Consider the following 15499-nt stretch of genomic DNA (forward strand, 5'->3'; position numbering starts at 1 on the left):
TTTACGCAATTCATGGTAAAGGAAATATTTGATTTTTTTTGTCTTTTGGACTCGTAATACGTTACAATCGAAGATTGTCTTGTCACTCAAAGGTGACTCACGAGTGTGAATATTTCAGCTCATTGCTATATATGACAAATTTCTGGGTCATTACATTGGGGATGACAGTACTGCATGAGTAAAGTGAATGATACACACGCTAACTCTAAAATCAATTTAAAATCAAAGTGTGAAAAATCCTGATAGAAACTCATTGGTTGCCATTGACGACATTAGAGGACCAATCTATTTGAGAGGGCTGTAGGTGCTGCCAGCCTCCCAGTTCAAATAGATTGGACCTTTCTTTACTAGTGATAAACTACAGTTAGTGTGAGAATGCATCTTGGCCAGAAGAAGAATTTTGTTTTTTAAATTATTGGCTGCCATTGATGGTGAGATGTAAATTTGAACTGGGAATGAAACTGCATGAAAATTTGCTGTCACCCTCCCAGTTCAAATGAATTGGATTGGATTGGATAACTTTATTCATCCCGTTTTCGGGAAATTTCATTGTGACAGTAGCAAGACGGTGAGAATGCAGATACAGGAAAGGCACGGTTACAAGTTAGACAATACAGTCACAAAGGCCGCAGAACAACAAAGCAAAAGCACAAAGTACATTAGACGTATACTACTGACAAAGCAATTGATGGGAGGGTGCATCTTGGCCAAAGAAAGATTTTTATTTTAACTCATTGGCTCTCATTGACGGCAAAAGACATCCAACTGTGGAGGCTAGCAGCAAAGGGACCTCATTCTTCAGTTTAATTGTTAATTAAAAGTTAAATTGATTAGACATTCACTAGTAATAATAAACGCATTTGATTTCACACCAAAAAGATGAAATGAGATACATGATTGGACCTCTATTATCTTCCAGACTTAGTTAATAATAGTTAATAGTTTATTACAATTATAGCTGGGTCAAGGTGAGTATATTTTTTTTCCAAAGTATGTGACAAACCCTCAATGTGCATTTAATTAAATTGAATAATAAATATTCTATATATATAGTCAAAAGTATGTCCGTATTTATGTATTGATACATGGACAGATTCCTATTTTTTTAATTTACTAAATATACATGATTACATAATTCCTCTTTAAAATATGTCCCCCCTTCAATGAACAAAATTAGAACGTGCGCCCTCTAGTGTTTAGGACTCCAATGGACACCAACTGATGACGTGGTTCGTCCGGGTCGTTGACTACCACAGCTGCAGGATGGCCGACCAAAGCAGGCAAATAAAACTCGCCGCAGCCAAGAAAAAGGTAAAATAAAATAATTTAGAATTGTATGTAGTTTGTATATTGGGTATTGTGTCCCCATGGCGTGTTCTTATTTGTGACATCGGTATTACCGCTGCAATGAAATTGTCATTACTCGTCGTCCGACCTCTGTTGGTTCTCTCTCGGATCTGTGTTTAGGAATTCCCCGGGCTTCATTACGGCCTTTACTTTTAACCTAAAAGTTTACTTGAATATAGACACTGATCTCGATTCTGAGTGACATTTCTACTATCCAGTACTATTTGAACCATCAATGACTTCAAATTGTAAGGCCTTTGAATTGCTTCATAACTGAGAAAGTAAGAAATATGAATTCTGTCGAAGGCTACGTGCTAACTTGGCTGAGTTTGTTAGCGAAAAAGGCTAACTAATGAATAGGGAGCGGGGTACAAGTGTAATCGTGTCACTATTTTGTTTTTAGGAACGTTTATTGTTACTTGATTCGTCGTCAGTTCTAGTCAGACGGATGGAATGACGGGGGGTGTTTTGACAGCTGACAGCCCACTTCCCTGACCCGCGTTGTGTGCATGGTTTAAGCATGTATAGTGCCATTGACGATGATATCTGTCCAAATATGTCTCTATTTTTAATGACTTTATTACTAGTAGACCATCCATTCCGTATAGAATTCGTTCAGTGTTGTGTACCATAGCCGATGATAGAGGTCCATTTTTTGGATCTTTAAAAAAAATCATTTTACTCTAAGTCTAGATGAGTTTATCACAAGTACTTGTCCAGTCTATTTGATCCATTTCCTCACAACATTTGTCTATCAATGTCAATGGAAAACAATGAGTTTTAATGAGGTGATAAATGTTTCGTATGAAATCCTATTCCTCCCGTGATGCCGAGCATTGTCAAACAAGTAGGAGGAAATGTCGGAGACTTGCTCGGCTGCATTCTTGCTTGCATAGCTAGGGTTCCTAGTCTTTAATTGCTTTATAGATGGGATGATCTTAAATATTGGCAAAAGAATTCATGGGTGCTACAAAATTGCTGTCCTTGGATTCATTTAAACGAAACTGCTAACATTGGAATTAGGGTTGTCACAATCACATATTTTTCCATTAAATTTAGGGTTAGGGTTAGAATGTAGTGTTAGGGTTAGGTTTAGAGTTAGAATTTAGCATTAGGGTTAGAATGTAGGGTTATTAGAATTTAGGGTTAGTATTATTAGAAGTTAGGGTTAGAGTTAGAATTTAGGGTTAGTATTATTAGAAGTTAGGGTTAGAGTTAGAATTTAGGGTTAGGATTATTAGAAGTTAGGGTTAGAGTTAGAATTTAGCGTTAGAGTTAGAATTTAGGGTTAGAGTTAGAATTTATAAATCATAAACCCTAAATTCTAATAATAATATTATTAGAATTTAGGGTTTATGATGTAGGGTTAGAGTTAGAATGTAGAGTTAGAATTTAGGGTTAGAGTTAGAATTTAGGGTTAGAATGTAGGGTTAGTTAGAATGTAGGGTTAGGCTTAGATTTAGAATTTAGGGTTAGGGTTAGAATGTAGGGTTAGAATTTAGGGTGGCGGTTACCGGTGACGCGAGTGGTTAGCATGTCAGCATCAAAGCTCTGGGTTCCTGGGTTCAAATCCAGGTCATGTCCATCTGTGTGGAGTTTGCATGTTTGCCTGCGTGGCTTTTCTCTGGGTACTCCGGTTTCCTCCCACATTCCAAAAAACATGCTTAGTAGGCTGATTGGACACTCTAAATTGCCCCTAGGTATGGGTGTGAGTGTGCATGGTTTTCCCTGCGATCGATTCAGGTGGTCCCCCGCCGCTGGCCCGGAGACAGCTGGGATTGGCTCCAGCACCCCCGCAACCCTAATGAGGATTAAGCGGTTCAGAAAATTAGATGAGATGAGATTAATGTGTATTGCTTAAAATCACTCAACTATTTAAAGACAAATGAGATTATAAGAGGCAAATGTTTGTAGAAATGTCCTGCTCCCTTTATGATTACATATTCTTTTAAACCTGTCCATTAACAGTTTGGTGGTTCCCTGAACAGTAATATTGATCAATTCTAACTGTATTGTTTGTGTGCGGTTCAGCTCAAGGAGTTCCAGCAGAAGAGCTCTCCAACCAATATTGGAGAAGAAAAGGGAGGAGTTTTAGGCAGCTCAGGCACCAAGAAGAAAAGGAAAGGGAAGGAACCCAAATATGACGAGCCATCCAGTGACAGAAACTCTCCAGACAATGTAAGCATGGTCCATCAGCGACTGCGTAGTTCGAGACTTCCAATAGGAATAGTTAAAATAGTGTAAAGTCAGACTTTGCTTGTTCTTCAGAAACAAACATCCTCTCTTTTACCAATTCCCCCGGCAACTCTGTCAGAATTCCTTAAAATTCCTGCTATCTAGGCTCTTGTGTGTCATTCTCTTCTGAATATTGCCCTCTCTTTCATTCCTTGTCTCCCTCATGTCTGTAGTTTGACAATATTCTCAAAGCACTTAGTCAAAGCAATGGAATAGTGCTACCTGCGTATGGCAAAAGTCAGGTGAGCTGCATGCACATCTATCCTTGTCTGTTCCACTTTTTCATGCTTTCCTAACATCCGTGTCCTGCTCCTCCATTTCCTTTTCATGTGTTATTAATGCTTGAAGTGCTTCATCTTGACTGCCGTTAAGTTCTTAAGTTCGTCATGTGGCGCTAAAAGCACGTGCCCAACTTGAAGTCTTGAAGAAATTGTGTATTTCAAGATTAGATTCATTAGCCATTCTATACCACAACATCACGATGCCACGACATTTAGTGAAAAATGATGCAATCTATTTTTTTTAAAATAACTGACATGTTATTTATATATGTCAAAATGTATCAAGGGGTGCTGCAAGTCGCAACCTAAAACTACCCAGTGGAAACATAAGTTTTGTTCCAGTGAAATATATTGTCATGCAACGCTACTTTTGAGTTTATTTTTTCCCTGCCATCTTAATGCCGTTTATTGAGCATTTCATACAGTGTACTTACTGTCACTAGTACAGTTTGGATGAAGAGAGCATGTCTCTAAAATAGTCTCATTATCATACATTACATGAATAGCATGTTGTCAGTGTAAACAGTGTAAATACCTCTTTGTTTTAAAAAAAAATTCTAACTGTTACTAACAATCATGTATATATTCTTTTGTATAAATGCCACCTCAGACCGTAGCTGACATGGAAAACATCGGGTCATCGGGTCCGCTGCTAACAAGCGAGCTTGACCGGCACTCACTTCTGTCTAACTCTACTAGCACTAATACTACTATTAACCTGCAGAATCCCAACCACCAAACTGACCTATTGCAGGTGTGTCTTAACCAACGCTGACTCATATCTTAATGAAATTGCACATCTACAATAATCTGAGAGTGCATTGATTTTAACACATTGGCTGCCATTTCACAGCCATTTGGGAATATGTATTAGACAAGTTGATTTATTCATGACAGTATATAAAATAATTATTAATAATAAATGATATATTTATACTTAAGCTCTGCGATTGGCTGGCCAGAAGTCAGATGGGTTAGGGTCCAGCACACCCCGCGACCCTAGTGAGGTTAAAGCGGTTCAGAAAATGAGATGCGATTAGATTTATACTTAAATACACCTTGTATAGCAAATGGCCTACATGACCTAAAATGTGATGTCCACGAAAGCAAACTGTTGCTGTTTTATTGGAGCTTATGTCTGGTCTTTATTTTTTGCAGGAATACCCGGACTCCAATGGCAATGAGAGTTTAATGGAGGAAAATCGGTAAATTGGTTTATTCTGGTTAGCCTTAGCGAAATTTAAAAAACTTGGTGTGACTCTATAGTGTAATTGTTTTCTTTCTTTGCGATTGATGCTGACAAACGTCCAGTCACGTGGCGCGCAAATTGAAATGAGTTTATCACTAGTCAAACCTGTTTAAACTGGAAAACGTTCATTCGCGGGCAACCCTTAAAGCTCAAACTGATTGGACAGTTGTCGCCATCAATGAACAGAAGAGTTTAGGCAGTGAATGGTGTTACTTTAATTTGTGTGTTTGTTGTTCTGCAGACAACTGTCTTCCACAGAGAGTTTGCGACAGCTCTCGCAGCAATTAAACGGCCTGGTCTCTGAGGTACGTTTCCGCCAACCCAAATACACATCTGATTCAAAACGCATTTATTATTATTTAAAAAAAATCTTTATTCTCTTTTGTGATTTCAGTCGTCAGTTGTACACGTGAATGGCGACAGCGCATCACCTGTCGGCGAGAGAGAATTGGATGTATGACAAAATCCTCATTATATTACTCACACTCCACAGCTCATATTTTTTGCACCACACCTGAAGACACTGTTGTTTGCCCTCATGTTTAATCATTTACAAATGTTTCTCCTCCTCTCTGGTGTCCCTTTTGTCTTGTCCCGAACACATCTTTCTCTATTTCCCCCCCATTTGCCCGATGCATGTATACATGATAGAGTCGGAACCAGGAGCTGTCTGCTGCCCTGGAGTCCAGCAACCTAACAAACTCTCAGCTCAATACCAAGCTTGATCAGCTGGTAAGATGCTGTTTGTGAGTGTATGAATGCCACAGTGCACGTGATGCATTTCCTATTACTTTTTTGGCATGCCAAATTACCTTACCAAAATGGTATGCATGTCCCTCAATTTTCATTCCAGTGTTTCTATTAGCAACAGGATGCATTTCTGTGAATGGTAACGGAATTGTATTAAGCTATTTTTATGGGCAAATAGTAGGGGGAAAAACATCAAAAGTCCAGTAGGTTTGAAGTTGTCCATTGAACTCGGCAAAATTGACCGCACATTTGATTTTCTGAAATGAAGTTTATGGTTATCCCTTGATGAGATTTAACTTATTGCCTGCCATTGACAACAATAGACATTTAAATCATTTAAAATGGTAGGACCAGCTGTGAATGCTTATATTTAAATGCCGTGGACGTTTTTTGATGTTTAAATGAAATTTTGTTGCAGGTCATAACCAGAGTGGATATCTAATTTTAAATTTGCAAATTAACTTACTAGGAAATTCCACCAAATTAACAGGAAGTGACCCATACGTACCCCCTTATGAACAGAAAGTGATCTAATATCAAGAGGGAAGTTATCCATAATTACAGAAATGTATGTCCAAAGATAGCACATGCATTTACAACTGGATGTAAAAAGCACACCTTGAACCAATCAGGAAAACGATTATTGCTTGTTGGCCATTTTATTTCAGTTCCAAACATTAAACATAACATTATACATTCCATTTTTAAACTCTTTTGAACGGCTTTCATAAGTCTTGGCGATGTAAATTAACAGCATACTTTATATATATTTTTAATGCAACGTCTAGCCAGAGTCATATACAAATTAATACTGTTTGTTGTACAGTAAACAGTGTGAAAATCCACTTCTTTAAGACTTAGACATTAGGAATGATAACCGTAGCTTGTGTTCTTTTGCTTACTCAGGCACAACAATCACAGGAGCTCAATGATCAGCTGCAGAAGGTTGTTTACCCGCCTCTCTTCATCTTCATATTTCCCCCAGAGGCTCATCTCTCTTGTGCATTCATGCCATTTTGCATTTCTGTCTATTCAGGAACGAAAGGAATTTGATCAAAAGTTTTCCAAAGAGCAGGGAGCCATGCGGGAACAGTTACAGGTACATTCTCGCACTTCTGGCTGGAAATTCAACCTTTTGTGTAAGATAACATGTTATTTGAAAGAGCGCCATTACATTAGTTTGACATGTACGTTCATTCAACCCCCGTGATCTAGTCCCACTTCAAATGGATTGGACTTCTGTGGCCATCAGTTAGTTAATTGCTAACACGTAGTGATGTTCACACTAGGTTGAATTTCACATGTAAATGGTCCTGTGTTTCTGGACGACTTTACTGGTAAATATAGAAGGTTGTATGTGGTCTAGACAAGTGCTGAGCGATACGATGATATATATAAAAAAATATATTACTATCATCTGTTTACATTTCCATCGTCATTGTCGTAAATAAACTGCTTCCTGAAAGCCACATTTTTGGCTAGCAGATGGTGTCCAATTTACACCGACCTGCTACATTGGTGGGATTCCATATGCCACAATACTGCACCCCATTGGCCTCCAGATAGCTCTATCTCCAGTCTATATTTTTGCCATAGTTTTTCTCATTGTCCATCTCTATCAATCTAACTGTTGCGTTGCAAAAGCAGTAATTCAATTTAGGGACAAAATTCATGACCCCATACTTCATTTCTTCTCCCAAGGTTCACATTCAAACCATTGGAATACTGGTCTCGGAAAAATCTGAGCTACAGACCGCATTACAGTACACACAACAGGCTGCACGACAAAAAGCAGGTGTGTGTGTTTCACTTTTTTTCTAATATACACTAGCCTTAGCTGTGGTTTCTTTGCCTTTAAATGTTCTCTTGTTTTTAGGAGAGGCTGAGGAGTTGAATAGTCGACTGCAGGCAACAAAGCAGAGAGTGTCAGAGCTGGAGCGAACTCTGTCATCTGTATCAACACAACAAAAACAGTTTGAAAAGGTAGTTATGACAGGGAAAATGATGAAAAATGTCATTGTACACACTGTTAAGTAAAATGTTTTTGTGAATCATTCCTTTTGCTGCAGCACAACAAAGAGTTAGAAAAAGAGAGAGATGCCATGAGGCTAGAGGTATTTAGACAAAAGTAAGTTATATTTTATTTTGTCAAATTTAGTTGTATTTTTTGGGATGCTTGTTTTTTTGTGGTTTCTCCATAATAAAAGACCGCCAGATGTGTCCAGATTTAAAAACTGGACACAATTTTTTTTGCTTTTTAGCAATTTGAACGATGAGTCCAAACAGCAGAGCTCGGAGTTATCCGAGCAGCTACAGCAAAGAGCGCAAGAGACGGCATCGTTGAGGCTGGAGGTGGAGGATCTCCGCAAGAGACTTGAGATTGCTGACCTCATGTTGCAGCAAGTCAGTGATCATGATTATGCCTATTTGTGATACATACATCTACATTGATTTTTTTTTGGGGGGGACCCAGTTCTCTACCCAGTCAGATCCCAATAGTTCCAGCCAGCAGATTCAGTCGCTGCTAGAGGAAAAGCAGCAGATGGAAGTCCACAACCATCAGGTATTGGGCGGCAACACAGATTGTTGGCCTTGAACACTGTAATAACTTAAGTAAATATTGCCTATTTTAATTTAGAACAATTTTGACTTTCCACCTCTTGTTTTTCTTGCCGAAGCTGATGGAGTCGGTTGCTCAGCTGAAGACAGAGAGGGACTGCTATGCGGAGCAGATCCAGGAAGGAGGCCGCGTTTGGAAGGACAAAACAGAGCAGCTGTTAACACAAGTAATCCATGGGAAGATTTAAAGGAGATGTGATTAATGACATCAAATATACCCAGGGATTTATATTTAATAGTACAGTAGACACCTGCATTGTCATGTTTCAGGGCCTAAGCATTTACAGTCTTTGGACTTGTCCATCATATTTACTGTCTTTGGTATACAATAAAGACTTGTTTGTGCATTACAATTCAATCTGAATGGGTTTCATGTTGAAACATACATCAACATGCAAAGCTACCATCAATAATACATTATTGCTAATTATTAAATGCTGTATCACAATTCTCAGGGGTTTCTGGTCTAAATGCTTTGGTGTGACTATATTTTATCATGTCTTCAAGGTTTCACTGGTTGCAGAGGAGAGGGACAGAAATATTGAAAAAGTCCAACAACTTGAAGATACAATCTCAGAGCTAAGGAATGCTGCAGGTAAGCCAGTTATGTTTATAGCTAAATCTTGTACAGTTGCACGGCCTGAGCCAACAACTGGATGTATGTTCTTTTCCCCAATTGTTTTCTAGCACTTTTTTTAGGAGATAATTGGAGCAAAAGACAAAAACTCTTTTTAGATTGATCATTGAACTCTCTGGCTCCCAGTAGATGTCTAATACATTTGGACTCGGAAAGATAAATTCAGTTATAATGGATTGGATGTATAGCACTGTCATTGGCATTTAAAACATGAGCATGAAATAAAAAAAACATAAAGATAAATGTTGTTGGGGTTTATAACTAGAGTATATTTCAGTTTATCTTCATTTAAATTTCATTTTTTATTAACATTCTATCACCCGGGCCTAACCGCGGCACAAATTTTGGGGCCAATAGCCATAGGATTCAACAACTGAGCATGTAAATTTTTCTTCTCCACTTTTACCAGCATTACAGTCCAAAGAGAGAGAAAATCAGAGTGCTGCAGAAACTCAGTCCCCAGGCCCATCACAGAATGAATCAGCTCTACAGGAAGCGCTCCAAACCCTGCAACAAGAAAAAGAATCTCTTGAAGCGCAGTACCAGTCGCAAGTATGTCGTCATTGTCTCCCTGAAAGTTTTCCAAGCATTAAGACTGCAACTTCTCATTTAAGCTGTGTGACAACGAGCAGCTGAGTCGCCTGTGCTCAGAGCAAGAGTCGCGTCTGTTGGATCTGGAGCAGCAAGCGCATCGGCAGGCCGAGGACACGGAGGACCGTCGCCGCATGCTGGAAGACGTCCAATCAGACAAGGCGACCATCAGTCGTGCTCTCACACAGAATCGAACGCTGAAGGACCAGCTTGCTGAGTTGCAGAACGGCTTTGTTCAACTGGTGATTTTTAAACCATTGATTTGCTTTTCTACTTTAAAGTCCTAACAGAGGTGAAACTTATCTCATCTGTTTTTCTGATGGATAGTTTCCCCCCTAATTTTAGCATTTTAACCCTTAATTAGACTCTCATTGAACTCTTTGGCTGCCATTGACCATTGATGTCACACTGTGTTCAATACATTAAGATGGGAGGGGTGAATGAACAAATGCATTCACAGCCAGTCCTCATTTTAAAGGAATTGGGTGTATATTGTTGTCAATGAGTTAACAGTAAACATTCGCTTCTCTTTTCTTATTTTCTGCAGACAAATGAGAACATGGAGCTGACCAACGCCATTCAGTCAGAGCAGCATGTTAAAAAAGAGCTGGCACGTAGGATGGGAGAGCTCCAGGAGCAGCTGCACAATGGCAAAGAGCAGGTTTGGTCTTCTCAATCAGTTTTTCCCTACAAAAATGAAGTACAAATGAAGAAAGGTTCATTATTTATGAGGGGAAAAAACATTTCTGACCAAATTAGTGAATTTGGATCCTTTGAAGATGAGATGTGCTGCGACAAATGTTTGGGAATCACTATTGTTTTTGTCACAGATATGCTAGCTATGTTTATAGATGATAGCGAGTTTGTGGCTTTTAAAGTTAGTATACTTTGTATTTGAGGGCTGAGAGTACAAATACAGAGGAAGGGTTTATCACTGTTATTAGGAGCACAGAGGAAGGGTTTATCACTGTTGTTAGGAGCCAACGAGTGCCTCGTAAGAGTATTTTTTTAAGCCTTTTTTGCCCTTTCTACTTATTGCCTCCTTAAAAAAGTTGGTAAAAATTCACCCAGTACTAATTATACTTTTGTCTTACCTACCAAAAGCTGGAAGAGAAATCCAAGGAAGCTCAAGCACTGACTGAGCAGAGGGACCAAGTGGCAGCCCACCTGCAGCAGTACAGTGCCGCTTACCAAGCGCTGGCCTCCGAGAGGGAGCAGCTCCACCAGCAGTACTACACGCAAAGCCAGATTATGGATCGACTGCAACATGACGAATCTCAGGGCCGTGCTCAGCTGGAAGTCAGCCAGAACGAACTGAAGCAAGCTCAGGTTGGGGGCTTGTGTGCCTGCCACTATTATTTTAATCTGAGAATAGTGAAACTGGATCTGAAAATTTGAAACAGTGAAACTGTGCCTTGTTTCCACTTTTAGGAGCATTTGAATCATTTGGTGAAAGATAATGAGCAGTTAAAGGCTGACGTGAAAGAACTGCTCGAGAGTTCAGATCTTGCCATGAGTACTAGAGCTGAAGGTTGGTCGCTTAATTCTTACTGTCTTTGTCAAAATGGCCTCCTTGTGTTGTAGTTATACAAACAAATAGACAACCTACATATATGATGCAGTAAGCAATTTCTTTATAAATGACTCCCAGGAGATGGAGTGGAGATCCAGTCTCAACAGGATACAACTGAGTCCTCCTCCATTGTCATCCCTCAAGACTTTGAGAGTCAGAAAGAAATGGTGAGAATTAATTTTTCCCATTCCTTTGCCTATCTCTGCTTTATTTAATTTCTGCAGTAAAAAGCAACCGTTAAAATTAGGTGCAAAATACATTTCATGTGTCATGATCTTTTTTTTTAAACGTTTTGAAGTTGGAATGTTGGGAAATGACATGAACAGTGGAAATTGCTACATCATAATAATAACCGATTCTACTGCCTCCGCAGGAAGAGTTCATCCGTGCTACGTTAGCTAGGTTGGAGGCCGAGCGGGACGAGGCTTGGAGGCAATTAAAGGAGGAGCGTCGACTCCATGTGGCCGCAAAACACCAGGCCGCTGTTGCACTCAGCCTTTCACACAACGAGCATCAACACGATCACAACCACGATCACCACTACGATCACCACCACGATCACCATCACGATCACAACCATGATCACCATCATGAGCATGAAGATACTCAGGCCCAACATAGTCACTGTGAACACCATCACCAACATTCAGGTGAGCCAAAAGAACTCTTTCAGTGCCATTGATGATAGTCCCATCATTCTTCTTTTGTGAATTGAAATGAGTTAATCATGAGAATACATCCCATTCATATGAAGTGGGAGTGTTGAGCAAGGTTCATTCGCTGGCACCCTCGCACTTTAAATGGGTCGGACATTTATTGCTGTCAATGGCAGCCAATGCGTTTAAAAAGATTTGGTAACATTTGTCTATCTTTAAAAAGTATCAATTTACTGTCACAGTAACATAGCGATATGAAATTAGCAATTACAACATGGATAGATGTGACAAGTGAGAGTTAAGTGTTAAAAGCCAACTTTAAGCTGTTCATTCACTGCCCGGCCCTTCCAGTTCAAATGGACTTGCTGTCTACTAGGGATGAACTCATTTAAATTTAAAGGAGTGCTGTCAAAAAGTGTTCAAATACATTGAGCTTGCCAATGACCTACCGTGTACAGAAGGAGGCACCGTTCCACCGGAAGTTCATCAGGCCTTACAGACAGCGATGGAGAAGCTCCAGCATCGGTTCACATCGCTAATGCAGGAGAAGGTTGACCTGAAAGAGCGGGTAGAGGAGCTAGAGCACCGCTGCATCCAGCTGTCCGGCGAGACGGACACAATCGGTGAGAGAGTTGTCTTTTTTGCCACTTAGTTGAGATTCAAAAAGATCTGAGAGAGTTCATACTTTGTTTTTTTTGTTTTTTAGGAGAGTACATTGCTCTGTACCAGAGTCAGAGGGCCATCATGAAGCAGAAGCACCAAGAGAAGGAGCATTACATCAGCATGCTGGCTCAGGACAAAGAGGAGATGAAGGTAGCATAGATAACGTCTCCTCGGTGACGACCGCCAGTTCTTAACTGCTTCCTGTCCGCCAGGCTAAGCTGGAAGAACTGCAAGACCTCGTCATGAGGCTGGTGGCCGAGCGAAATGACTTGTACGGCAGGTACGCCGGAGCTGTCGGCAGCGCGGCCTCCTCTGACCCTGACCTTCTCCCCGCCGGTGAGGACCGCCGAGGGCACACCGATGACAGCAGTGAGCTAGGTGAGCTTGGCCAAGGTTTGTTTCTGATAGGCTGTGCGACGTGTTCTTATCTTTTTTATACTGTGGGGGTACTAGGCTTTGTGTAGTACAGAATTATTGCAAAGTGATATTTTTTTTAACAAATATGTAATAGCCCAACAGTAAAGGGCAACAATAGTAAAAAAAAAAAAAAAGCAGCAAAATAATACCTAAAAAGCCATATTTTAGACACGAGACTAACAATAGGGACAATGTGACTTGCTGTTGCTACGACAAGCTAATGTCTGAAAAATATATGTGACTATGCGAAGGACTGAAAAGGTGAACTGTATTGAGTGAAAATATATGAAGAAGCTTTGTAATAATTAATGTTGCAACAATATCGGTATTGGTACTGATACACCACAAAAACATTCCGATACTGTGCAACATTTATTTTTGGGGGTGTAGCTTCCAACTGCCAAATGCCATATTCAGGTCAAAATAGCCATTAAAAATGCACGTCATTAAAAACAGTGCTTCCAGCCAGTTATCCCTTTGCTTCGGATTTCAGGAATTTAATACTCTTAGCTGTCCAATCCAATTGAAGTCAGAGGGTGACAGTGAGCCCCAATAGCAATTACTTTTACATTAAAGTAAGCATGCAGTAATTCAGTATTAAAATATTTTTTTTACTTGTTTACATATTTTGGGGAAAATATAAATGTTCAAAATTTTCTGTGCACAAGCTAATTAATTTCTCTTTCCGCGCCCCAGAAGCAATGGAGATCATCCCCCTTTCTGAGCCCACCCCTCACCAGGAGACACCCGCTACTGGCACCCGTCCCTCCACCAATCCCGAGCCATCGCCGCCAGCGTTGCCTGAGTCGGACGGCACGGCGCGGCAGATCATGCAACTGCTGCAGGAGATCCGCAACCCGCCGCGGGCTGCCCCATTCATGGGCGACAACCCGTGCGTCCCCTTCTTCTACCGTCCCGACGAGCGGGACGAGGTGAAGATCCTGGTCGTGTGATGCCCTCGACGCTTGCTCGCACATTGATCGAACAGCGTGGAAAATGGTGGCCGCCGGCGCGCAATTACTTGGCCAGGCGTCTCCTTACTTGAGATGTATCAGGTTTGAATGTACTACTTTAAAAAAACTGGAAATGTAAAAGTTGATGAGGAAATAGTTAACTCTTTCAATCCGTTGACTATGCTAGACGTCCAATCACCCTCGTATCAATGATGAGCTCATTTAAGGATGAAAGCACCCGCACGATTGGACGTCTGTCTCGTCAACGGCAGCCAATGAGTTAATTGCACTAAAACTGTTTGTACAAAGCTTGACGACGACGGATCCTATGACGCCTCTCCGGCTGAGGCGTCCATTTTTGAAGGAATTAAGTAGGACTGATAGAAGAGTAAGTAACTAAACTTTTCTTGCAATATTTGCCAAAACTGTATGTAATCTCCATTTAGTGTATTGCTCATATTGTACTGAGCAGCCATGAAATTCCTTCCTCATTCCTTGCGTTCCAGCTGCTTTGCTTCCTCGTTCCTCATCTCTTCATTTGTTACTTTGCTACCAAATACTCCACCTGGAAATTGTGAACTCCAGCAAAATGAAAAAGAGAGGATGCTGAGGATATTTGCAACAACTGCAAATTGCAATTGTATTCATCGACGTCTTGCAAAACACTGGCATGTCAGTAAGTTGGGTTTCTTTCCAGCATTTTCTTATTTTTTTTTTAAATATAAATGTCCATGCATGACAGTGATGATAGTTACTTGTTTCAGAAGGTAAAATGGTTAACAGCGCTCCCACGAGTTCTAATTTGTCAACAGCTCAAATTGATAACTGTCATAGCTGCAGATTTGCTTCATCAGCAGCTTCTAAAAAAAATCTTGATAGATTGATTCTAGCTTGTTGAATTTCAATTTGGCACCCAAACTTTAGCCTGGCTATTTATTCATCAAATACGGCGGTATCTTTCTTGTTTTTCTTTTTTCTTTTTTTACACTGTTACTTTGCATTGAGAGGAAAGTTATCATTTAAGGCTGATGGGGTGTAAATACTGTAAGTGTGTATGATATTGTATATTTATGTGGTTGGGCGTGTACGTAATGGATCTGCAGTAGGAGGTGGTTAGTGATGACAAGCTAAGATTTAATACAAAGAATGACAAAAAGAGAGGATATATTCTATTTATTATTAGTTTGGAATGATTTAGTATCTCAACCAATCAGTTTTGATGTTGTAAGAATATGCAAGTAAATAGATTTTTTTTTGCTTTGATTTTTATTTTATTTTTTGTTTCTCTCTACTGAATAAAATTAATTGCGAAACATCACATGAATCCATTTTGTGTAAATGCGTATAAGAAATAGCACTTCTTTGGAATTGATCCATTTGTTTCATTTTTGCTAAATTAATTTATATATTTGCAATTTTTCATTTAAAGGCTAAAGATGACTTGGAAAAAGCCCCGTTTGATCCTTAGAATCTACCAAATTTCGTTGTGGTCCATCCAAGAAAAATTTAATCCCCCACAATGACAGTG

General features: G+C 39.9%; 1 protein-coding gene across 7 annotated transcripts; it reads left to right on the forward strand.

Annotated features, from left to right (window-relative positions):
- Nucleotides 1-1180: 1180 nt before the first annotated feature.
- On the forward strand, nt 1181-15289 carry golga2 (golgin A2). Of its 7 annotated transcripts, none has more exons than XM_077623567.1 (28): nt 1181-1311; nt 3379-3525; nt 3756-3824; nt 4474-4617; nt 5022-5068; nt 5354-5417; nt 5507-5566; nt 5764-5844; nt 6769-6807; nt 6899-6961; nt 7564-7657; nt 7739-7845; nt 7932-7990; nt 8124-8265; nt 8336-8425; nt 8541-8648; nt 8989-9076; nt 9528-9670; nt 9733-9951; nt 10257-10370; nt 10814-11038; nt 11141-11240; nt 11361-11449; nt 11656-11932; nt 12397-12561; nt 12645-12751; nt 12814-12979; nt 13715-15289. In XM_077623567.1, the coding sequence occupies exons 1-28, from the start codon at nt 1222-1224 to the stop codon at nt 13969-13971; spliced, it is 3354 nt and encodes a 1117-aa protein (XP_077479693.1). In that variant the 5' UTR covers nt 1181-1221; the 3' UTR covers nt 13972-15289. The 7 variants fall into 7 exon arrangements, with proteins under 7 accessions (XP_077479693.1, XP_077479694.1, XP_077479696.1 ...); XM_077623568.1 differs by having other exon boundaries at nt 13718-15289; XM_077623570.1 differs by lacking the exon at nt 5764-5844.
- Nucleotides 15290-15499: the final 210 nt, after the last annotated feature.

This window comes from Stigmatopora argus, chromosome 16 (genome assembly GCF_051989625.1).
Source record: "Stigmatopora argus isolate UIUO_Sarg chromosome 16, RoL_Sarg_1.0, whole genome shotgun sequence".
In the NCBI taxonomy this organism is placed as follows: domain Eukaryota; kingdom Metazoa; phylum Chordata; class Actinopteri; order Syngnathiformes; family Syngnathidae; genus Stigmatopora; species Stigmatopora argus.

Coding starts and splice junctions, on each gene's coding strand:
- golga2 (XM_077623567.1), top strand. CDS start 1,222: ATGACGTGGTTCGTCCGGGTCGTTGACTACCACAGCTGCAGGATGGCC. Junction 9,077..9,527: donor AGAGCTAAGGAATGCTGCAG/GTAAGCCAGTTA, acceptor CACTTTTACCAG/CATTACAGTCCAAAGAGAGA. Junction 12,752..12,813: donor AGGACAAAGAGGAGATGAAG/GTAGCATAGATA, acceptor CCTGTCCGCCAG/GCTAAGCTGGAAGAACTGCA.